The following is a 26996-nucleotide window of genomic DNA, read 5'->3' on the forward strand; positions in this document are numbered from 1 at the left end:
TCTTTCATTTACGTATATCCTTCTAAGCTAATATTTTACTTTTAACAATATTTCATATCACAATCAAGAAAGAAAACACATTTATAACGCTGATTATATGTTTATTAAGACTCTATAGCCTTAAGAACATCAGGTAAATAAGTAAATAAATGAGAATAATCGTATATAATAACAATGAAAAAAACAGATAGGTCACTATGTAAACCTAACCTAATGTAGTAGGTATGTATTTGATAAATATAGAGGTGAGATTGTGATTAGTTTGTTATTTTCAATATAAATACGAGTATAACCAATGGAAGCTAGTTTTTCCGTTCATAACAGTGTTCAAGGGCGTAAATAAGGGCCCCGCACACCGCGCATTGAGGGAGGGCTAGGGATGCGCACGAGACAAGTCGAGACAGGATTTTCCTGACAAAATTCGAGTCGAGACACGGCTCTCCAATAGAGAAATATACATTTTTCTAGTCGAGACATCACTTTTACAGCACATTTTCGAGACGAGACAGTCACAAATCTTGTCTCGTGTGCATACCTAGGGGTGGGGGCAAATCGTGAAGTGAGACGTAGAGAAGGGATCTCACTCCACGCTGTCTGCGGAGGGGCCCCCAAGTCTTAAGTTACGTCACTGCCAGTGTTACTATCATTTTCTTCTATAACGAAAAGTATTCACCCAAGAAAGAAATATGGAGTCGTGTCAGTATTTTGTGACTTTCTCCCATTTTAAACCATATTCATAATTCCGGTATTTTGTAATGTAGAAATCATTTCTTATGTTTACTTTAAGACATGTAGCTTTTCACAATATTATTTTATATTAGTACACTAATATTTCTCAAAGATAGAATGAAATGTTAGGTGTTTGAAAAGTAAATACAGTAATGAATAATTTCTCTCTCCAACTGATGACATTGAATGAACTAACCACAATAATAAGAAAAGTTCTTCTTTGTTTTTCAGAGATGATAAGAACATTTATGAATTTTAACTGCCTTTCATACTCTCCTTACTCTCAGTATTAAAACAGATTAAACACTCTTTTTCAACTAATTAAAACGGTATTCAAAGAGCTGAAATGGAGTTACTCAAAATTTAAAAGGCAAAGAAGGAAGAGGGGAAAAGGGAGGCCCTCGTAAGGCAACAGATGTCTTCAACTGCATAATTAGTTGGATTGAGTTCCAATGTCACTTTCCGAAAGAGGATAACGTCCTCGTGACCCTGAAGTTTCTTCTCAATGCTTGAAGTTTATTATCCTTCCACCAGATGTTGAAAGAGCTACTGCCTTCGTCTGGAGTAGGCCCTCGCAGTGGAACCAGTTGCAATGGTTGGTGTTCATTAGTGAGAGTGCGTTCGGCAATAATATCTCGCTGTGAAAATAGGGAAAAACTTTTTGGCAGTATAATTCTTTTGTGGTTCCCCACTGCAGCAGCTGTTATTTCGAAACAACACTGCAAACAGAGAAGCAAGTTTACTACAATGGGAAGAGATAGGGAATACTCCATGAATTGCATTGTTCTAAATTTAAGCTTTTGTTTATCTAGCTTCTGCTAGACAAAAGAAGTAGTCGCAGCATATGAAGAAAATTGCCCTATATGCAGCTTATAATTGGCCACACTATATGCAGACTTTGTTTTGAGGACTGGAAGTAACGTCATGACCTAACCAATAATATCCTTCTGCATAGGAAGAGAAAGAAGGGAACTTTTGAGTAGCATTTTACTTTTGTGACTTTAAGAACAACATGCCTAACTATTACAGAACAGAAAACAGAAATTCCATTGCAGAAGAAGCTGTAATCGATGGTAAAAGGTATAGGCTACCTCACTAAGCTTTCTCTTCCCATTTTTTAAAAACTAGATTATAACTATATTGTAGGGCTGCTAATGAAATATATACTTTAAAATATGGACAAAATGACCTTAGTCATTTTTGAGACCTTGTAGATGTTACATGAGAAATTACTTTCCACTATGAGATGGGAACACTTCATAGTTGCTAATATAAAGAAATCAATCATTTTGAGAAAACTACCCGAAAAAATCACTCTTAAGAATAAAAAAAGAATTTTAGGAATGATCCAAAAAATGGATCAAAAGATTGCGATCTTGGCCAATGATTAGATGTTGGGTCAGGAGACACACAATTTTTGAACGGCCTCTAGATAAATCGAGTTTCAGTATATTTTACGGAATAAAAACATCAAACTAAGTTAAGTGGTAGTTTTGGTTTGGATACACTATATGCAGTTCTCCAGATATAAGACGTACAAGAAAACGTTTCATTGAATGAAATATATTGGATTTTTTTGGATCAGGGGCCACAAAAATTTTGAATCTACCCTAAATCGAGATTTCATATTTTTTACGGAATAAGTACACCATACTGAGTTAAGTGATAGTTTTGCTTTGGTTACAGTATATGTAGTTACCGAGAATAAGGCGTACAAGAAAATTTGTAATTGAATGGAAAACATTGGATTTTTTGGATCAGGGTCCACAAAAAGTTTGGATGGCAACTAAATCGAGACTTCGTATTTTTTACGGAATAAGCACATCATACTAAGTGGTAGTTTTGGTTTGTATACACTATATGTAGTTCTTTAGATATAAGACGTACAAGAAAACGTTTCGTTGAATGAAATATATTGGATTTTTTGGATCAGGGGCCACAAAAAATTTTAATGGCCTCTAAATCGAGATTTCGTATTTTTTACGGAATAAGGACATCATACTGAGTTAAGTTGCAGTTTTGGTTTGGCTGCACTATATATAGTTCTCCAGATATAAGGCGTACAAGAAAATATTTGATTAAATGAAATATATTGGATTTTTTTGGATCAGGAACCACAAACATTTTGAATGGTTCCCAAATCGAGATTTCATATTTTTTACGGAATAAGCTCTTCATACTGAGTTAAGTGGTAGTTTTGGTTTGGCTGCACTATATGTAGTTCTCGAGATATAGGGCGTAAAAGAAAATACTTGATTGAATGAAATATATTGAATTTTTTGGATCAGGGACTACAAATTTTTTGAATGGACCCTAAATCGAGATTTCATATTTTTTACGGAATAAGCACACCATGCTGAGTTAAGTGGTAGTTTTGCTTTGGCTACAGTGTATGTAGTTCTCCAGATGTAAGGCCTACAAGAAAATTTCTGTCTGAAATATATTGGATCTTTTGATCCAAAAATGAGAGTATATTTAATGACTTATGCTATATTGAAGAATTGTTAGTGGAATATATATGAACTATTAAGCAGGTCTACTAAAGTAGTTTTCGAGAAAAATTGTCTAAAATAATAACTCACTACCAATGGTAAAGTATTCTTTGTGGAATTTTTTAAAACTATCTCTTGTGGATTTTGCTTTTTTTTTTCTTTTCGTCAAGAAACCACAAACAGACACTGGATCCTTCCATGTCCACTGGAGATTTTTCCTTGTAGAACCTACCAAGAACAACAACAACAACAACAACAACAAAAGGCTTAAGAACACGTCAAGCCTGATGTCTTGATTTATGGTTTGCGGAATGCAATATGTTTTCAGAGGGGTAGGGTTTATAGCAAAATGAAGATTTGAAACTGAGGACAGTGTAGCGGATTGGAAAGTGGGTTTCTAAAAAAGAAAATCAAAATACATATTTGTTTTGGTGGAAAATTTCTCTTCAGTTATTTTTTTTTAATAAAAATGACTTATGCTAAAAGCTAAACTATTAGAACTACTTTTGAGAAAACATTTTTTCACTGTCAGATAAACTACCTTTATTTGTGGAGACACAAAAGAATTCGAAACGCCTCCTCTGGAAAATCTTGTAAAAATATTAAATTTAATATTTGGTTCAGAAAGATTGGATGCATTTTCTCTAGATATGTTTATATACACCGGGGCAAGTAGATTTAAACAAATAGACAAATAGACATCCAAAAATCCTTTTCTTAAACATGTAGGGACCATGAAACGTAAAACAAGAGAAACGTTTATTTATTTATTTATTTATTTATTTATTTTAACGACCAACATGCTTTTCTCTTTCCTTTCACCTCTCGAGAGTGAAAAACGAACACTTTGCCATAATAAAGTTAATTTATATTTAACTGTTATCAATCAAATTAATAAATTGTGAAACAGCAAATAAACAAAGAAAAGCCCTTAGTTTAATTCCAAATAATATTTTCAAAATACGTCTTATTCTGCTGGTTTAGAAAGGAAAATCTAACTCACGCAACTTCACAAGAATATTGGTTCTAATATTGCATGAAGAAATGTTATGGTAAAAGAAGATTTTTATGACTCCTTAAACAACCTCGTATTAACAGTGTGGTTACAATCCTTCAAAATATTTTCGATTATTTATATTAGTATAGTCAAAAGAAGAAATCCAAAATTTGTCTTGGGTTTTGCTGCGAGTATAACTGAGTATAGAGATTATAGTAGTATGTTCTGCTGCAAGTTCATCTGTACTGGACGAAACTACAACTCTTTTGTTCTCAAAGATACGTTATAATCGCCGGAACCAGGCTCCAATTACGTTGTTATGTAATTCAGTCTCTTGAAGGCGAGATCGTTTCATGGGAAACTTCTTATACTGTAATAATAATAATAATAATAATAATGTGATGATAATGATAATAATAATAATAATAAACAAAATGTTTACTGTCAATTTTGTTTCTCTAATTTACGACAAGTGAGTAGGTCTTAGAATCTGACGCTACGATATATTTTTAAACTGTTGAGTCCACTTATTGCAGCAGGAAGAGAAAGATTTGCCACTTTTAGTTGCAAAACGATAATAATGATGCAGATAGAATGTATTTTTTTGGAATCTAAATTCATATATAAACAATCACGCTATATCTTCTACATTTAACTTTATGAAAATGAATGTTGAGTTGGTTTCAAAAGAGGGATAAGCTTAAAGTCGGCCATGGAACACATACCTAGGGCACAGACAGGCCCGTGTCCAGGCGAGTCTAGGGGCCGGGCCCCCTAAAATTTTCACGGTAGGCTTTCAAATGAACTATAATATGGGGATGAACTATAATATGGTTGGATCGGGTCCCTCTAACCAGCTGCCTTCCCTACATTTTTGAGCTGGCTACCAGCCTGGGCACAGATTCTATATTAGAAAGTCTTTCCTTATTATCTCTTATAGTGTTTTTCCTCTGATTCCTGTCAGCAGACCGACTGCCTCGTTCGAAACTCGTAAAACTTTCCATACATGTGGATACAATAGTTTTCAAGTCTAAAAGAAGTTTTATTTTTCGTATAAAATATAATACATAAAGGCAAACGTCAGTTAACACTGAGTAATTTTAAAATGAATGCAATACATTCTTTCTAAACCGGCACGTATCAGACTAGAATAGTGGAAAATTATCGAAATCACGGATTAGTTGAAGATTGTCAAAGAGAACACATTTTAACAACATAAGCTACTGTTTACGCTATTGCACTGTATTATTATTGCAAAATTTCAAATAAAAAGTATTTTCAAATATGAACATGAAAGCATAAAACACAAAAATAAATTCAGTTATGATACGTAGTGAAAAAGAGAAAATTACTCCATTACTGCCTTACTCATTGGAATAAGAAAGCTTTCAATTGTTTTATGTTTCTTAGGGTTAAATTATACTTTAAAGCTTGTTCTTCAAGTTTCGTTTGAAGCCCACCCGTTTGAAAACTCCGAATTATTTATTGGTGGGTATGAGTAGTGCGCAGTGGGATTGTAGAGAGTGTACTGTAAATACTTTAAAGTTATTTAGCCAACTAAACTGCATCTACTTGAATTGCAGTTCGAGTACGCAAGCCATAGTTAGGAGATACCGGGTTCAAATTCTGCAGATGGCTATTTTCTCTGACATTTTTGAAGATTTTCCTCTTATCCAACAAATAATGGTATGCTGAAATACACAGGACTCAGCTGACTTTCTGAAAAAAATTTCTTGACAATTTTACATAGTTAAGGCTTTGAGTGTAAAATTAGACTTTTAGTTGTAAGCGAAATAAGAAAAAGTACATGCAAAAGAGAAAATACGCAGTGCAGTGAAGTCAAATCAAGTGGAAACAACAGAAAGTGAAACTGAAATTATGTAGCATATGGATAGAAATTTTGTATATAAAGTACATCCTCTAGCTGCAGCTGTATGAATAATTAATTCGTATTATCTTCTCTTGTGTGGAAATATGACTTCCTGGCTTGTGTTTGTTCAACAACCACCTTTCTTTGATATTGCACTTGTACTGTACCCATACACACGTGTAAACTGTTAACTAAAAGATTGAAACTCCAATATTTATATATACGAGGATAGCATAAATGAAATGTAAAAATGTTTGACGTTTAACTGCTGCTACACTGCTCACTGCTTGTTTTATTTCTTTTTAACTTATATATATATATATATATATATATATATATATATATATATATATATATATATATATATATATATATATATATATATAGGCCTATATACATACATACATATATATATGACCGGATCCAGGATTTTCTGACGGGGGGTGCACCAATAACTACCAGTACATTTGAATTAAATAATTTCCCTGGAAATGCTAAGTATCTGTTCTTCTTTTCCTTCAACCTTCAGAAAATTGACGTAAACTATAGTTTTTGCAAAACTCCCCTTTCTTTTAAGCCCGAAACAGAAACATGACATGAAATTTTCGGATAAGTATTGCTATTTTCACTGATAGCTTCTCATTTTAGATACTGTATATTCACAACGAAGGGGAGTGCTCCGGTGCACCTTCCTAAATCCGGCCCTATATTTATAGACCCTATATATAAGTTTTTATTTCTAAAAATAAAGGTGCCGGTACGCCGGACATCAGGTTCATAATGATAAAAAAGTTGCATACCTTTCAGGGCATTATTATTATTATTATTATTATTATTATTATTATTATTATTATTATTATTATTATTATTATTATTATTAGATATATTATTAACAATAATAATTATAATGTCGAGTAGCATATCACTGCAGTCTTATAACTAAAAGCTCTTACGTACATATATAAAGATGCTTTTAAAATGTCTGATTCTTACATCTTAATTTTATAATACAATAAACGTAATGATAATGATAATAATTAATAAAAGCAATTAATTCGATACATTAAAATAGGAACTGAGCAAAGGCTCCTCTGCGGAGGAAATATAGAAGTGGAGTCTTAACATAATTTTTGTAGTGGTTTTCAGTTTAGTCGAACTTCAGCGACAGACAAATTTGTTGGAAGTATTTCGTTGTGGAAGGTCAGTCTTTTCAGAAAAAAATAAAATCTGATTGGTTCAGAGCCTTTATAGTTTATATTGCCGTGCAAAGAAAAAGAGAAAAGAGGGAGGCGCAAAGATGTGCCAGCGAGCGATAGACAGAAGAGCCCAAATATTTCTAGTCCCTGAATACAATTAACTGACTTCAAGAAGGAACTAAGATTCACAACTCTTTCTCTACAGAGACAGAGAGAGAGAAAAAGGAAAAGGGAAAGAATAAAAACTCTGATTTTCAATAAAACTATATTTTTTAGCGTTTGTTATTTTCGAAATTTCTCGTCAACCCTTTTTTAAGACACAAGAGGAAACATTCCGTTCTCATTAAAAGGTGCCGGTACGCCGTATTACTAAAACCAAGTTTCTTTAGCCACACGTGAAAGGGTAATGATTTAAATATTGTAATATAGTACAAGTTTAGAGAAGGAAAAAATCTTTATCGTAAATATCCACAGAAGTATGGAAAATGTCTTCACACTAGTTGCAAGAATCCGACTAAATCGAAGAACAATAATAATCAAAGATACGGGCCACCGCACTTAAGTTTCTAGCTTCAATTCCTTAAACTAAATCATGTTGTGCTGCAGTCATTAACAAAACACTTTCTTTTGAAATACGGACAAAATTATTAGGAATTTTACTCAAGTTTCGGCTAATAGTAAACTACCCCTTACAGATTTTTCCATAATAAATCAATTATGCCATACGAATTGAGTTGATTTTGAATTTAACGCACCTTTCAGCAGCGAGGCTATATGAGACGGGATTTACTGATTAACGTGGAATCCGAACTATATGAGCTCCTGCCAGGAATCGAAAACTTATGCCATGTGTTAGGGTTGTTAATGAAATATGTATTTGCTTATGAAATAACAATAAAATTAAATGAGATATATTTTACAAAACTGTCAAAAACTCACCCACAAAAGTAAACTACTCCTTGTGAATTTTTTCCTGGGAAATAATTTACTCAATATTATACAGCAATTAATGAAATATTTATTTATGGAATATTAACAAAATCGCCTAAGTTGTTTTTGAAAACAATTGTCCGAAAAAATCTCATCCCTAACAATAAACTACCCCATGTACATTTTTCCCTCGTACATTTTTTTCAGGATAAATAAATAATGCTGTATATTATCAGATGATTAATGGCATATTTATTTACGAAATATGAACAAAATCTCGTGAGTCCTTTTCGAGAAAATTGTCCGAGAAAACTCACCACCAAAGAATGAACATTCAATCGTAGATCTTTTCATGGTAAATGAGTTATGTCATATTGTCAGTTTATTGCTAAGATATTTATTTATGAAATATGAAGAAGATCGCTTGAATCGTTTTCTAGAAAATCGTGCGAAGAAAACTCACTCCCCAAAAGTAAACCATCCCTTCTTGAATTTTTCAAGAGAAATGTCCTACAATACAGTATGGGTGCTATTAAAAAAAAAAAAAAAAAAAAAAAAAAAAAAAAAAAAAGATTTATGAAATACAATCAAAAACAAAAGAAAAACCGCATTCCTTAACCCTTCAGTAAACTACCTATATATACAGAGAATGAAATCAAACTAACTGGCGTAATAGCCCATTTGAGGGCCTGAGCCGCTCCAACGCCATCTGTCAGCTACTGGCTGAATTACGTCCAGCCCAGCGACAAGCACGTGGTCATTAAGAGCCTGCCTTACTAAAAATAATACAAAATTTACCATATTTCTTTTGCTTGATTATTCATCAGTGAAGGGAGATAATGAAATGCAAGTCAGCACAATCATAGATAATGCTATTCTACAACAGAAAATATGAACCTGAAGAATGTTCAGTATTGCCATCCATAGAAATTACGGTGTTGCCAGAAAAAAACAATTTCCCTAAAATCTAAGTTAAGGTAGCGAGTAGAGCAACAAGCTCAACTCCATTTGGTTACGTATCATATTGTTTTGGTTTCCTGTGAACTACTTTTTAAATAATAGTTGTATTTAGTTTGTAATAAACAAAATAGTCTTAACATACAGTTATTAAAACTAAATAATAATGTTAATTAAAAAGTAGTTCACAAGAAACCAAAACTACATGATACGTAATCAAATGCAGTTGAGTTCGTTTCTCTACTCGCTGCATTAACTTAGATTTTACGGAAATTGTTTTTCTGGCAACACTGTAATTTCTATGGATGGCAATACTGAACATTCTTCAGGTTCATATTTTCTGTTGAAGAATAACATTATCTATGATTATGGTAACATGCATTTCATTTTTCACTGATGAATAATCAAGCAAAATAAAAATGGTAAATTTTGTATTATTTTTAGTAAGGCAGACTCTTAAGTGGTGTATCGAGAGCTCTCTAGACCTAGTGGCCGTCACGTCTTTCATTCACGTGACTCCCCAGTTTTCCTCACGACGTTGGGTGGACGCAGAAAATTGGGAAACCCGCCGGGAATCGAACCCGAGTCCAACGCTCTAACCACTAGACTACAGTATCCGCCTTATATTTTTAGGGATAGGAAATAAATTCGAACCTGCCCCCCTGGAAATGAAATGAAATCTTTGAGTTTTACGTCCCACGGTTATGCCGGTTAGGCTAAAGGAGACGGTGATGATGAGAGATGAGTGAAATGATGGAATGAAGAAAGTGGGAGGAAACGGGAGAACCCCGAGAAAACCCACGAGCACGGTGTTTGTCCACCACAAAGTTCACCGGGATCGAACCCGGGACCCCAAGCACCAGAGGTGAACGCTCTACCACTGAGCCACCGCGCCCCCGTGCCCCCTGGAGTTTCAAATAAATATCTTAAGTATAAAATTTAGTCTTGATACGTTAAACGGTATGACCTCGAGGCGAATGTACATTAGGATAAATTGACTAACATGCATTTGGAAGGACAGATAGACAAATACCGATAAATCACGTTTTCAGTATCTATGGGCAATGAAACGTAAATCCATTAAAATCTCATGTTCGATTTTTTTTTTTTTTTTTTTTTGTGATAGCCATAGTTTTTTGTCTCCTGTCGTCGCTCGAAAATCAAAATAGAAACTATGATGTTGTTCATGGACTTAGCATCTGAAAAAAAAAATTAATCTCCATCATTTCACTGGAAAATATTTGTCCTTTCTTTTCGTAGAGAACTTTTGTTTCCTTTTCGCTTCATCGGCGGATGTTGGAGGTAAATAACCTTTTTTCTAATCAGAACTTACCAATTATTCTGGTTGAGTTATGATTTCTTAACGAATCCTATTGCTTATGGTTGATATTAGTTATGAACAAACGACTGAATTTACCGCAACGTACAAGAAAATCGTACGTAATTTTGTTAAAGAAAGAAATGAGAAAAATTATAAAACTTGGGACATGTTCTTTTTTCGAGGCGTACAGGAATTGGTTAAAGCTGTAATCGATAAAAGCTAAGGTGATAAAAAAAAAAGTCGCCAGCTTATACAATGTGTACCATCATTACTTAAAAAGAGATATTGACGTAACGGTTCAATGACCGATGCATGTTAAAATATGAAATATCGCTTTGTAACAATTTGTATTGGGTTTGCAATAGCACAAAACGAGTAGAACATATGCTCCACTAAGGGTCAGATAATTTCATAGTCCAACTGCCATTAGTTTGAAGAGTTACATACCAGTTCAAATTTGCACATGCAAACTAGTATGCTTGAATGACGTTCAACAAATATCCAAAATAAACACAAAATATGTAAAGCAAATGTTTTCTCAATAACTAAATTTGCATTTCATGTCGCTGCTTTTTTTTTAACAGACGTGTGTGTACTAATGCGATTGATGTGTACTTTCTTGTATTTACGTAAATCAAGGTGAATAACCTCTAACTTAACGCTTCTGTATATTAGAAGTTCGACGCAACAGCTACTGATCATATTAGACGTGAAGAAGTTATTAGTAACTAAAGATTCACAGATTAAGTTATGCATGTTATTCAAGCAAATGCAGCACTTGCGTTTCTCTTTAGTGTCGCTTAAAAGAAAACCAGAATTTAATCACCAAGATTGAACTTTCGGTTTGTTGCAATTAACATCAATAGTATTTCACATCAATTTCAATTCCTTTTCGAATTTTTTAAATGAATGCATAAACTATACTTCGCTCTATAAATTACAATTTAAGTTGGCTGTATACAATGGTCTTATTCTTCTAAGTTGGAGTTTCTCCACCTGGAGCTCGATACTCCTAGGGGTCGCGAGAGGAACACACAGGGGTCGCGAAGGAAGGTGAAAAAGAGGGAAGCACACGAGATGAGACGAGATAGAATTATCCTGGCAAAATTCGAGTCGAGACACAGCTCTCCCAATAGAGAAATATACATTTTTCGAGTCGAGACATCACTTTTAAGCACATTTTCGAGACGAGACAATCTTGTATCGTGCGCATCTCTAAAACCAATAATTTAAAATGTTTTTTTAAAATTTATTTTAATATACATGTTTTTACTTCCCTGCTTATTGTCAAATACTGTAAAGAACATTAAACAAAACAAGAGTCGTTTAAGAACAATTTGACAACCCGGAAATTACTTATAGAGGTCTCTGGCAAGAGGATGTGATAAAAGAGGGGCCATGATGTGAAAAAAGTTGAGGAAACCTGATCAAAATTAAAAGAAGTTTGGAACTTCGGTTGAATTTAACCACTGTATCATTGTTAAACCTTGTATGTTAAATAGACCAGTTTCATTCAAGAGTAGAATTAAATATGTACAACAAAGGTTTACAAAAATCTTGACAATGATAAAGAATTCCTCGTTTTGCTTCGTCAGCTAATTACTGGTCTTACAAAATAGCGATTCTTTGAACAGATTAGACAGAAAATAAATTATAAAATTGTGTATGATGCTTATTCGTTTTCTTATAAAATAAATAGACATTTCTTTCATGTAATTTGATAGTTCAAGCTGCGTGGCATACTTAAGTAGATGGGTTACTGTACATATTTATTTTAGTTATTTTTTTCTTTTTGTACTAATTATAATCTGTAAGTTATCGAAATTCATTGCTAAGGATAACAGTAACTTAATGTGTGGCATTCAAATGGGACACGCTGCATATCAGTTTAAATAATTTTGTCCCTAAAGCATTTACTTTAATTAAAATAGTTCAGTGGTTACTCCGACTTTCAAGATATCTTAATCGAAACATTTAAAATGGCAGAACACGTTATACTCGGAGTAAAATAAGAAATGAATTCACATTTAGAGAAGGACGTCTTACTCTGTTCCCACATCGTAAATATTCTACTGAGACGTCTTCTTTAACTATCCTTTCGTGCTGTTAACGTTTTTCAAATATTTTACAATTCGAATGATTTTTCAAGTGTTATTCGAATGTTCGAATATTCGTTCGGAATTAATCTTGTTATCGAGACGAGGAAATACTTTTTTAAACATGGCAATTCTCGTCTCCTTTTGCTAATGAGAATCAAGACGAAACTAAAAATTTCACGAATCTCGTGAGGAACACTAGTTCACCAAAGTCTTACGTTTCATACACTGTTTTAGTGTCTTATACGCTGTTTTAGTGGTTTTAGGTCTCATACACGTATACACAGAAAAGAAAACATGTGTGACATATGTAAATACGTGGAATGTAAATCCTGTAGTTTTTTTTTTTTTTTTTTTTTTTACTTAACGTACGAAATCCGGCAGCAAGCGTATAACAGAAAACGTATGTTTTTTAAAAAATACTTTCCACACAAGTGTTCCATCTTTACGTACTTTCCGTATGAAGCAAAGAAATATATATAGGCGGTCAGGATCTCATATACAGATGGACGTATATATCATATAGCTGACGTAAGAAACATACGTATACGTATATAATATACGGAAGACTGTTAGATGTGAGACACCCTGCAGTAGCATGATGTAACATCTAAGCGGGATAAAAGCCAATACATATGTAGCATATGGGTAACGTATGCCCCGTATAGATTTCCGTAGTAAACTTACGGATTCCGTATATTTGTACAATATACCGCTGTCTTCATAACGGATTTTTCTCAGTGTAAGTCTCATACATGCGTAGTGCATGGTTGATAGTATAAAAATATAAATTTAATAAAATGACTGTAGGAACACAATAAAGATCATTTACAACATTTGAAGATATACAATTCATTACACAATATACTCTAATAACAAATGTGGTTTAAATATTGTTACAATACCCTTTTAGTGGATCTCTCGTTACTCGGAAGAATTCTGATAACTGCTACATGAAATTAAGGGGAAAAAAACATGGAATAAATATTATGTGTGGAAAGTTTACTAAAAGAGAGGGGAAAGTTATAGAGACTAGACAAGAAAAGATTTTCGAGAACCGAAAACGAAAAAGGATTCTCCGAGAATCAAGACAAGACGAGACTTTTACAAAATTTACGAGATCGAAACGAGAAAACTGTATTTCTCTTCTCGTTTCCCCAAGTGAATAACATTATTTTTCAATATTCGAATAATTGTTGGAATAAGTATTTCGTTATCTAAATAACTTTTCGGAAAACAAAATTTTGTTCCGATATTCGGCAAATCCATGATTCAGGTTTCTCGAATTTTAACAGCCTTACTAGTTATAGCGGACGCATCAGCAGGATTCTCAGAATATGTCTACAGGATAACACATCCTTCTCTAAGTGTCAATTCGTTTCTTAGTTGCTTTTTGTTCCGAGTATAGTTAAGAAAACTACGGGATAAGTTTACTTTTAATTAGGAATCAGTTATGGAAAAGAATTTCGGATAGACGAAAATAATAAGAGAACAATATAACACAAATTACACTATCCAACAAATTTTAACCTTTGTTCGGTAGAAGTTACACTGACGTGTGATCTTAGCCAGGGGTAAAAGTGAGTCTGAAAAGGTAAGGGAACGGTAGGTAGTGGCATGATGTCACGCTGTCCCCCTTAATATCTTTGCCCATTGTAATTTTTTAGGAACTAGTGAGACGCCGTACATATATTTTGGAGGTAGGGGACGGTGTCCCCTGCGTTCCCCCGCACTTTTACTCCCCTGATCTTAGTTAATTTCGACCTCCTGAGACCGCCCAATATAGTCAAAAATGTTCCATCATGTCACACTTTGTTGCTACAGGGTGTTCAAAAATAAAATAACATTCATTTCAACATAGTGTATATTCCGATAGAGCATCCAGGTTAGTAGAGAGTGAAGGCACTGTTGAGAAAATATTGGAAATAGAAAATAATACAAGACTGTCAAAGAAAACAAACAGAAAGAGAAGGAGGCTATAGAAATACACACCGCTGTTGAAAATGGCTTGCACTGCCGTTGTTGTTTGTAAACACACTATGTTCAAAATGCTATGCAAATAAGAGATTCATGAAACAAAAGAAAACACACAACAACGCAGCAGTAGTACAATCAAATATATCATTCGGGTGCCATTCGGCGAATAAGTATACTTGGAGCCCACTGAAGAACACACCAAACACTAATATATTTTATGTATGTGTACAAGTTTTTACTGCGACATGTACTTGGAAGTTTTCTTTTTGGTAAACATGGGCCCTCTTTTGTACTCTTGTTTGGTCTCTCTCATAAGAAACCAACAATAGTCTCCTATCATAGCAGGATCTCGTTTCATTTCATACCGTTGCTCCATTTGTAAAATCTGTTGGTCTAAAAAGTTCCCCTGTTCATAGCTTACTGTCCTTAAGTTGTGAGGGAAGTAGTCAAGGTGCGAGTGAATGAAGTGTAATTTCACCGACATCCTGCATCTTAACTGTTCATAGTTTCGTACCAGGTCAACTATGAGTTGCTTGTAGTTACCAGCTTTCTCGAGGAAGCCCTAGAAAACCTTTCATCACACGTTTGAAGGATAGCCATACAGCACATTCAGCAGGGGTTAAATTTTGCAGGAAAACATCCCAGTGTAAAACCCTTCTGATCTGTAGCCTTATGAAAACTCCCTTCCTCAGCTTGGCCTTCAACAACGTCGGAAACAATTCCGTCAAATAGGATAAACCAGACCCATGAGTAACCATGGTTTTAACAAATATCTTTATGAGACCGAGTTTTATGTTCAGAAGTAGCAGTAGTATGTCCTTCGGATCAAGTAAAGGAATATGCTTGACGTTATTTTCCCTTGGAAGGTATCCCTGTCTCTGACCAATATTTTATTTTATGGTGCTTGTCGGTAGCAGGACTGTCCCACAAACATATGAAGCAGCAATGCTTGGTGTATCCATCCTGCATACTCATAACCAAGGCAACAACTTTTAAGTCCACACAGACTTTCCACTTCTACTTGTTGTATTGAATGCCATTTAACACGTCTGCCATGCGTTTATATGTCCCCCTTCAGTCCAACCGAATATGGTATGGGGATAGAAGGCTTTTCGTTACCATTGTTTAGCAGAACAGCCTTCAGACTGTATTTGGATAAGTTTATGCACAAAAGCCATTTTGTTGGAGAATGTGCAAAGCAGAACCGTTATCACACCATCAACGTCGACAAACACGCACAATGACGAAAATTTATTTCAACAGTTTCTATATGATCTATACACCCCCAACACGACAAATTATCTTCTGTTACGAAGAATAACCTGTGCGTGCTGGAAACGTTTTGCATTGCTTCCAGCTATCAGGGGGTTGTAGCGAATCGGGGACACCCATTCCCCACACTTCTACCAAAAGTATGTTGGACAGTGTTATTGAAGAGGTGGGTAATGACCACCTTGATTTTATTTTAATTGTACAGAGTAGGATTTAGTTACATCTGTGGATATGAATCTTAAAATTTCTAAAACCATTCAGTTATAGCATGGGACACAATCGATGACCTGTGGGTTAGGTGAATGAAACAAAGCCTGTGACACTAGGTGTGAGTAAGCAGACACGAGATAACGATGAATCGCCTGTTTCTTGCCTAAACTAGCATGAAAGACCTGGCAACACTGCAGCCGTCTCATTTGCTAACAGTATTTGAAAGGAAACTCATATCGTCGCTTTCGAACGCCATGAATTCTGTTCCTTTGTACAGTTATATATGCACTTTAATATTTGCGATAATTGTTTTAAAAAGTTTGATATTTCTAATAAGTAACTTTTCTCCTTTTTTCTTTTCAGGTGAACTTGGCAGAATGGCAAGTACGACAACTATGTCTAGTGACAAGAGAAATATTTTTGGAGCAGCCAATGCTTCTAGAACTGGAGGCTCCAGTAAACATTGTTGGTGACATCCATGGCCAATATGAGGACTTGCTACGACACTTTGACAAACTCGGGTACCCTCCAGATGCTAACTACCTCTTTCTTGGGGACTATGTTGACAGGTATGTATTTATTTTTGGCACGGCACATTCTGAACCTAATGTTTTTGGCATAAAGTGACAATTACTGTATTTCAATCATTGTACTTCGAAGAGAACAAACCAATCGATTTTGTAAAGAAGAATTAGACTTCGTTTCCGCATACAAGTGTAATAAAACATATCAAATACTGTCATGGTACAAACTAGATGTCAAATGTTAAATCAAATAAGTTGGGTGACGAATGATGTATACGATTGATCAAAGGGAAAAAGCAAGAGTTGATATAACTCTAGTTGTTGCATTGTATGCGTAAAACTATACTAGCTGAGTAGTATTTTGTTCTTACTGAACACTGTCCGAAGGTATCCAGTATTCTTCTTGTAGTGCAGAGAATTGTCACATTTTTGTTTGCGTGAGTAAATTCATACACGATACTTCTGTAATGGAATTTATGTAAATTGAATTTTCTACTTGATTGGTGTTGTTACAGTACTACGTAAGTACAGTATATCTTTGTTTCAATTACATAAATGGTGCTTTTCCAGCATACTATTTAGAAGGTGGTTTCTCTGGTAGCATTAGAAAGATTATATTTCTGAGCAGAACAATAAGATTCACTCAGAATTATCCATCTTTCTCCATTTAATACTTCCATGTATAGTGTATTACACCATATAGCTGTATAGAATGAGATTTGAGTTCACAAACTAACAATGCAAGCAATTGTTGTTGTGAAGAAGAGGTAATTTAATGAGGTCAGTATGGAAATATTGACACTATTTGGTTTCTTCCGAACGCTGGCGTTATCTTAAGCAAATAAAATCCTTAAGAAATAAACTCTCTAATCACGCAACAGAAATAAATTTTGTACACAGTGAAGCAAAGCATATTCTACTATTAGAATTTTTCTTAGCGTTAGTAGAGTACTGGTATGTTATGCATACAACTATATTTAAAACAAAATCATTATATTTCTTTAAATATGAATTGTGCTGCGTTAATTAAATATAATTTTATACATAATTACACAATTCTATTTCCCAATAACGTTATTGCATTTTATATATCTACACTTGCATTTTCAAATTATGATAATATCATTGAACTGCTTCTGTTATTGATGGAATGATTAATTTAAAAGTATGCCTCTAGTTTTGATACGGAGGCCGTGGTGGCTCAGTGGTAAAGGGTTCACTCTAGTGCATGGGGTCCCGAGTTCAATCCCAGCTCCCGTCAAGTGAACTTTGTGGTGGACAAACACCGTGTGCTTGGGTTCCCTCGGTGTACTCCCGTTTCCTCCCACTTTCTTCATTCCAACATTTCATTCGTTTCTCATAATCACCGTCTTCTTTAGTCTAGCCGGCATAAGCGTGGGGCGTAAAACTCAAATATTTCATTTTTTCTAAAGCATGTGTCAAACATCTTGGCATTTCAGCTAAACGAATAAAAAGCAAGCTCTGACGCGACGTTGGCAAGTGCTAAGTTGTGTGGCTATGACTAAGCAGACAAACTACAGCGCGATCAGGTGGCAGAGGATAGACGTGTACGTGTACAAAATAAACGTGGCAATACCGCTGGCCTCTCATTTGCTAGCAGCATTGAAAGGGAACTTGGAGCGCCGCCTTCAAATGCCAAGATGTTTGTCACGCCGTTTAGTTTTGACAGATAATTCAGAATAATCTGACAAAGTATTTTACGGAATAACAGTTGTTTTTGTTACTTGTGTACCGAAGAGAAATATTCTATTTTGTTGATGTTCGTATAGGTTTTAAATGAATAGGGAAAGAAGCTCATGTATTTATACGTAATATATACGTATAGATGAAATGAAATGAAATTACAAAAAGACATTATCATTGACTCAGTACACGTTATAAATTAGAGCTCAGTTATTTTTGGAATTCAGAGAGTGTGTTAGTCACACTAATAGGAAATTAGTTAAAAGCTAAGCTTAAACGATTCTCTGTATATAAATTTATGGGATTATATACAGTGAAAACTGGCTATATTAATTCAACCAATGATCCTGTGTTACCCGAGTAATGCTAAAGGATGAAAACGCCTAGTGCTACTTCAACTTCATCTCACTTTGGAGGAAAGTATTAAAATGATAGTCGTTAAATCATCAACCTGACATGATGAACAATTAATTTAGCAACATGTATTCATACTATATTCTATCTTATATACAATTCCGACAAATAGCTACTTTTTAGAGAAACTTTTCTTTGTGTTAAATAAGGATGACCCTTATGCGGAATAATAAAGTGTGGCACTGATTTATGAGTGGTCACGAGGAGCAAAATTTAAACAGAAACAAAGAATAACTTTGTGAAAGTAGGTGCAACAGATGGCAGCACTTCTGATAATGTAAATATTGTCAGAATATTCATACACTCACAAAACAATTTTCGTGAAAGATTACGAAAATATAATATGTTGTTCGTTACTTGGTATAAATGTCAAATATACCGTAAAGATTTGCTCATAGCAAAAGGTAAGATCTAATACAAATTCTCAAAATCAGTTACAATATATTTATGACATACTGAAAAGAAATTGTGCATGCATAAACTCGAATGTTTCGCGAAGATCCAACTACTATATCATATCATCCGAGAATTAACCTCACTAAGACAATTGAGCTAATCTTAGTGAAACTGTTCCATATCTACTTATAAGCCAAAAGTGCGCTAACAACCATTCAAACTAGATTCCGCCCGACTATAGTACCCCTGATCTGATACTTAAACTTTCTACTCTCCTTATTAACAATTTTAACAAATTTCTACCTTCAGTTTTGAATGTTCAAACTGAAGTGGCTTCTTTCACTTCCATACGTACGTCTCATCACTGATTTTCTCTAGGAACACCAGGCTTTCATTCAGATCAACATGAGACAATCTCATCATTTTCAACTCAGCGCCGGTGTACTGCAAGGTTCTGTCCTGTCTCCTTTACTAATTTTTTTTATGTCTCCTACATGCTTCCATTTGATAACCTGGTGTATCAAGTGGAAGCTAAAGGTCAATTCTAATAAGACCGAAATGATTCTATTTGGTGTTGTAAAGAATAAATACTGTACCAACCGAAACTCAGAACGTTTACGTTATCTAAGGGGTTTTCAAACTGTGCGGCGCGCCACCTGGGGAGGCGCAGAAGGTGTCAGGGGAGGCGCGAGTACCTTAAAAAAAAGGCCCTACAAAGGAACATATTCATAATGCAACACCAACTTAAGTGTGTACCCTTCTTCTTTAGTAAAACATACTGGACTAGGCCTTTCTATCACCTCTGTTCCACATTGATGATCCTTTTAACTTTGGCTTAAATGTTTATATTGCTTGTTAGATGGCCACTAATGATCTTTTACTTTATATCTGTAGAATAGTATGTCTTCGGAATTTTGCGTTAAGCCATGTTAGCTGAATTTTTCTTTCTCTTAATTTTCTGTTGTTATTTTTGGTGTTTTCGAGTTTTAATCTTTTATAAAGTACTACCGCCATTCATGAATAGTCTTATTTCCTATTGACTTTGCTCCACATTTAAATGTACCGGGGTTTATTATTTAAATTCCTTCTTTGCTCGTATTTTCATTTTAACATACATATCTGACTTAACACTATTTATAATTATTAACACTGGCTAATACCATTAAACGGAGTAACCAGTGTGTACAATGTAGATCATCTACGTTAATAAGATATTTCCATTAATGATTAATAAATGAAACATAGCTTATCATAGTGATAATCTTTCTTTTAGGGACACATGTATTTATGTTGTTGGCACATTTCATTTTTGACAGGGGAGGCGCGTTCACATTTTGGTGGTTGAGGGGAGCCTCAACTGCAAAAAGTTTGAAAACCCCTGCGTTATTTATTTTTGGCTCTCCAATATCACTTAAAGACTGTCTCAAACATCTAGGTGTAATCTTTGACAAGCATCACACCTGGAAACCTTATCTAACGCAAGTGTAAACTAATATCCCTCGCCATTTGAAACTTTTACGAAACCTTAAATGAACGCGGGATCTTAACACCAAACTTCTACTGTTTATTTATAAGGTATTTGTGCACCCAGCAATTACATATGGTTATCTTGCCTGGTTATCAGCGCCTCCAAACTTCAACAAGTGATTAAAAGTTCTAGAACGACATACGTTACGTTTGGTTTACCCTCTTCCCTTTGATACCCGCACTGCAGAAATCTATCGTCGTGCGTAATTTTCGACTCTTTTGCCTCAGTTCTATCAGCTTCGCCTACATTATAGCATAAATCGCATCAATTTCTTCATCCAATAGTCCATGGACTTTTAGACCAATCTACAGCCGTATCCATCGTTAAACTGCCTTCTTGCAGTGTACGAATGCTCCATTGCAGTAACCAGTATGTTATAATCTGGACCGCCGTATCTACCAATGCAGCCCAAATATACCTGTTATAACAACTCATCTCATTTGAAATACTTCTATTCAATCTTTCGTCAATAGCCTCTTATAGCTATCAGTAGTATATAGGCTGCACCCATTATACCGGGACCAGTAACCAATGTTAAAATTAAGTTGTTTGAACACTACCATTGTTTGCTGTGTAAGGTTCTTTTATATACATTATAGTTTCTGGATTCAGGATTGAATCTGCTTAAGATACATCCGGCGTTGCTAATCTCATTAAATGACATCTTATTCTCAACAACGATAGTTTGAATTGCTAATTCGTGTGCATTGATATGATGTAATACACTGTACACAGAAGTATTAAACGGAGAATGGCGGATAATTCTAAGTGTATTTAATTATTTTGCTAATATATTTAATATTTCAAATGTAATAAATAAAACCTTTCTAAATAATATGTTGTAAATAGTAAAAAAGCAAACTATTTAGGTAATTCGAAAAGAAGATATTCATAGTAATACTTAGGAAACAAAATTTATATAAACTCCACAATCGTGTACGCATTCACTCAGGTGAAGAGAAAGTGTAAACACTATCCTTAGTAAGAAGAATACTACAGTACATTTAAATTTTCTTACATTTAAATTTTCGAACAGTCTTTAATAAGAACAAAATGTTATAAAGCTAATTAATGTTTTATGACCAGTTGGCTATCTGATGTTTATTTTGGTCAGTTTGCTATCTAATCCTATGATGCCACAATTAAATTTGAAACGAAATTTTTAATTGAACATTCTATATTACCTTTTTAGGTTAGTAATTCCCAACATTGTTTACCTGACGCCTCGTTCCTTAGCCTTGAATATTTCACACATCCTCTCTCCTTCCCATGACAAACACAAAATGTCAAACATTTATAGGCTCTGTTTAGCTGGAATAGTCTCAGATTTACTTTTGCCCCCTCCCCCCTCAGGAATTGTTCGAGAGTTCAAATGTCCCTTCCCTCCGAAAATTCCTTAATATCATTCGTACAATGTTTTTAGAATCTAAACATTTGTTAGATAATAGAAGTAGTCTATTTTTTTTCAATATTTTTGATGAGGGTTGTCCTATTATTCAATTAATTCAATTATTCATTTATTCAATTAAGAAGTATATGCATTACTATGAATATTCTGTAAATTTCCATAGGGTGTGCCATTTTTTTAGACTAGAAATATGGGAGTTCTATATAGTTAGATACTGTCTGTGAAGTTTTGCTATTGCAAAATTGTAAATGGTCATTGTAGGCAACGCTTTATTCATGATTTCACAGTTCATCCCAGTCAGTAACTTACGTCCTCTTAATAGGATCTCATGCCCCCTCCACAGGAAGTAGGTTGGAAAACACTACTTTAGGCTAAAGCAAACGGACGATCGGCCTTTTTCCTAGTCTGGTCAGTAAAGGACATACCGTTTGTGCACGAGATTCCCAGGTTCGATTCCCGATAGGAGAGCATCGTATGCACTTCACTGGTTCAGGTCTAAATTTTAAAATGTAGGTTTTATTCTTCATAACCGCATTGCTGACCAAGGATGTAAATATAAATCTATCCAATGCAACTTAAGATTATGGAAGAATTGGAGCAATCAGATTGTGGGAGAAAAGGAAGAATCTGAAGAAGAGTTGGCTGCACTATGTCATCCATCACAAACTTACATGACCTGTGGTTGAACCAGAAACCCATTGCATCAAAAATTAGGGTCATACCGCCAACTGCTCTTAAGTTTACTTGAATAAATATTTTTGATAATATGTAACACAAACTACGTTATATCAATTAGTTAACGTTTTAAGAAGTACTAAACAATTACACAGAGTTCTTTAATATCCGAAATTTTATGAAACATGGGGTAGTCCGCGATGGCTCAGAAGTAGAGCTCTCACCTCTGGTGTGTGGGGTTCCTGGATGAATCCCAGGTCACGCCAAGTCAACTTCATGATATATAAATACTGTGTGCCTGGGTTTCCCCGTGGTTCTCACGTTTCCTCCCACTTTCTTCATTCTACTATTCTATTCAATAACATCATCACCGTCTCCATTAGCCTCGGTGCATAATCGCCAGACTTTAGAGTAGAAATTTCATTTTATTTAACTTTGAAACATGTGGATATAAATGGCAGAGATATTAATGATAACTTTTAAGAAAAGACAGGATTTTCTACTTAAAAGCTGTTTACTCGAGGGCAATGACCATAAAATTTTAAAAATAGAGTTAAGTATAATAAAAAGTGCATGTAATTTCCGTCAATAATAACACTATAATTCAATAGCTATAAAAAGAAGTATATTTTTTCATAACTTTCATTTATTTTCCTTTTAGTTAATTTCCGCTCACAATTTTCAAAATCTAATCTTCTTTACATTATCAAAGCTCTTTTCTTCTTCATCTTCAATTTCCTCTGTGTGTGTCTATAGGTCCGGAAAAGACTTTTAGTTAAAAGCATTTGCAAAAGGTTTCATAGCCCTCGTTTGGTCTTACAACATGATCAATATTTCAGCGAACCCCGTGTTGTGTGCGAGAAAAGCAGGACAAAGCCTTAATCCATTTTAAACAAGAATTACGTGTATTTTCAATTCTCTGCTAGTTTATATCTTGCAGTTAGATCCTATTCCTTTACACACACACACACACAGACACACACACACACACACACACACACACACACACACATACATACATACACACTCACATACACATACACACCCCCCCCACACACACACACTCGCACAGAGAGAAAGAGAGAGAGAGAGAAAGTGAATGTGTGAAATTTTATAGATTTTCTTTCACCTTTTTCTTCTCCCGAGCACTTCCATTGATTTCCACTACATGTTGACCACAATTCTTGCCAAACCGTTGTTCTTTTCTTCACCTCTACTTCGTCTTTCTTACCTCCTTCATTATTGGTTTCCACTAAATAACAAACAAAGCAAACAGAACACTTATATTCCTTTATTTTTTCCCCTTTTCTTTACAATGTTCATTTCAACAATGTATCACCTTCCGAATCCGTTTTCTTGCTTCATCTTCCGTTAAACTGACAACATTAATGGAGAAAGTAAGTTACGTGTAAATTACTTTAATCCTAGAAAAACAATAACAACTTTAAAAAAAACAATCAGGAATTTCAAACATTTTATAACCAATAGTTTCACATGTATGTCTTAAGGAAAATATATGTTACGGAAAAAGACAATAGGGTTTCAATTTAAATGAAAAATAACGTAATGTACACTGAAAAAAAATCAGTAATTAAATTGCCAAATGAAGTTCGTATACGTTTCCTTAGATTAAATTACAAAATTTGCTGGATCTTTTTTTACAATGATACTTTTATTGATAAAAATGTAATTTTACACCATTTCATATTAGTAATTTTACTTTATAGGTGTAAATTGATTTACATAGAGGTTTGGCAAACAGGTTGACATCGGTTTTTTTTGTAAATTTATCAACGAAATTTTTTTATAGGGTTAAACAAATATAGTGTGAATAATTAAATTCAGTCGTCTAAAATTGCTATGACTATAAAAGTGGTCAAATTGCGAAATACGATTGAAGTTCATTGAACAATATATCACCTTTCCAATTCGTTTTTTTTTTTTTTAATTTTCCGTTAAATTAACACTATAATGGAGAAATTGAAAATGATTAAAAAAATCAAATCTTTCAGTGTATGGGCCTACGATTATGATCTTTAGGCTAAAGGAAACGATGATTAAAGGAAATAAATGATAATGGAAGAATTGGTAAATTGAGAAAGTGGGAGAACCCCCGAGAAAATCCATGGACACGATAGTGTCTACCACAAATTTACTTGCCCTGAATCGAACCAGAAATAAGCGATCTACTATTGGGCATTAATGGAAAAGGTAAATGTGTATAAATTACGTTATTTCTTAAAAAAAAAAAACAAGAATAATTTTTAAAATATCAATTAGTGATTTCAAGTGTTAGCTATAACCAATACGTTCATATGTACAGGGTGGTCCGAAAATAGGCGTACCTCCTTTAATTTCAACAATATAGTGTTAGTTATGATAGAATGTCTGTACACAGTTACCTTGAAGTCTTAAGAGTCATAAAAAATCGGTATGATCACCATCCATCTCGTAAGACAGCTGAATTCTGGGCCAAGTTCTTGCAAATGTTTTGCGGAGATACGCCGGAGTCATGAGGGTGAAGGTGTGTTCCACAGCTGCTCCTAATTCCTGCGTTGTGTGGTACCGAGTGTTTCTTACTTGTTGCGCTATGAAACTAAATAGAGGTGGTCTGGTGTCGTCAGATCGTGACTTCTTGGATGCCAGGGAAATCGAGTTGCTGAAGATTCACAACCTCTTTCAATCCAGAGGCCAGGAAACGTCTGGTTCAGGTAATAACTGTTACCAAGCAGAAAACAAATAAACATGGATATCAATGTTACCAGACAATGACAAGCAATGTTACCAAACAAATGTGGGTAAAACCTAAAACCGTCAGAAAATACCAATTAGGGGTACGCCCACTTCCGGACACCCTGTATGTCTTGAGGAAAACTCTACGAAAAAAGACAGAGATAGGAATACTCTACGAAAACTCTACGAAAAAATAACGTAACATTTAAAAATCCGAATATACTGTGGATAATTAAACTCAGTCTTCTAAGATGGCTATGATTATGAACGTAATCTTTAATAGAAATTGGGAAATACAATTAGGGTTCATTGAACTTTTAAAAAGAAGATTAGAAAAAGTTAGGAATCCAATAAAAAAACCGGGCAAATAATTATGTAATGCTATTTGCGTGTAATGAAATAAGAATATCCAAAGATGAGACATTTAACAATCGATAGAGCTTGCTAAACTGAACAAAAAATGTGTCTGAGTGTCAAAATTATTACGTGGTTTTCAAGAAAATTAAAAAAAAAAACAACAACAACATATAAACATAAAAAAATTGGTGCTTTAGAAGTTCCATGCCACTTACTGAGATGAAACAGATACTAAAATTTATCCTCAGTACACTGACAAGAATCCATTATCCGGAAAGTAGTATATACGAGATCCATATGTTTACTACGGAAATCTTTACGGAGCATACGTTATCCATATACTACATACGTACTGTCCTTTCCCCACTTAGATGTTACACCATGCAGCTGGTAGATGTCTGACATCTAACAGTCTTTTGTATATTGCATACATATACGTATGTTACATAAGTCGGCTATATGTTTCTTACGTCCATCTGTATATGAAATCCTGATTGCCTATACACAGTTCTGTCTTTCGTACGGAACACTTGTGCGAAAAGTACGTTAATTCGGAACACTTGTACGAAAAGTACGTTAATTCGGAACACTTGTACGGAAAGTACGTATAAATTGTACGTTTTCAGTTATACGTTTGCTGCAGGATGTTACATAGGGTTGTATTTAAAGTCCAAAAACAACAGGGATTTACACATGTAACCTACGTTTTCACGTACGTTACATACGATGTTTTTCCTCAGTGTAAGCTTTTCATTATGATACTAGCAGAACGACAGTATGTAATACGCTTAAGACGATATGGTATAGAATAAATTATTATTAATACTTAAGTTTTAATTTCCGTTTAACTAAAATATTCTTTACATGTGTATAAAGACTTACTCCAGTCGATAGTTTACAGCGAGCTGAACAAATTAATATGTTTAAGAGCAAATTCTCATGTGTAGTTTACGAGGAAATCGAAAATTGCGGCACTAAAAAGTGTGTCGTTCTTTGCTAATAATACAAGGTCTGTCCCGAAATTAATGCGCCGCATTTTCTTGTGTCGCGCCTATCCGTCGCACAGCGTTGCCGCTTGCACGGAAGGGTGGGTGGAGTCTTGGGAACACAGCGCGACCAGCGCCAGTCAGCTCCGAGCTCCTGGAGAGTCACAGTGCCTATTACAGTGAACCCTTGTGTGAGTGCTCGGTCGAAATCAAGATGGTGTGGT

General features: G+C 34.5%; 1 protein-coding gene across 1 annotated transcript in view; it reads left to right on the forward strand.

Moving 5' to 3' along the window:
- LOC145680613 (uncharacterized) overlaps nt 1–26996 on the forward strand; it is a 253122-nt gene that overhangs the window by 140291 nt on the left and 85835 nt on the right. Inside the window, exon 2 of the mRNA XM_081751295.1 lies at nt 16411–16616. Coding sequence (XP_081607421.1) covers nt 16411–16616 — 206 coding nt within the window. The remainder of the gene's footprint in view (nt 1–16410; nt 16617–26996) is intronic.

Source organism: Thermobia domestica, chromosome 3 (assembly GCF_964235325.1).
Source record: "Thermobia domestica chromosome 3, izTheDome1.hap1.1, whole genome shotgun sequence".
Lineage (NCBI taxonomy): Eukaryota > Metazoa > Arthropoda > Insecta > Zygentoma > Lepismatidae > Thermobia > Thermobia domestica.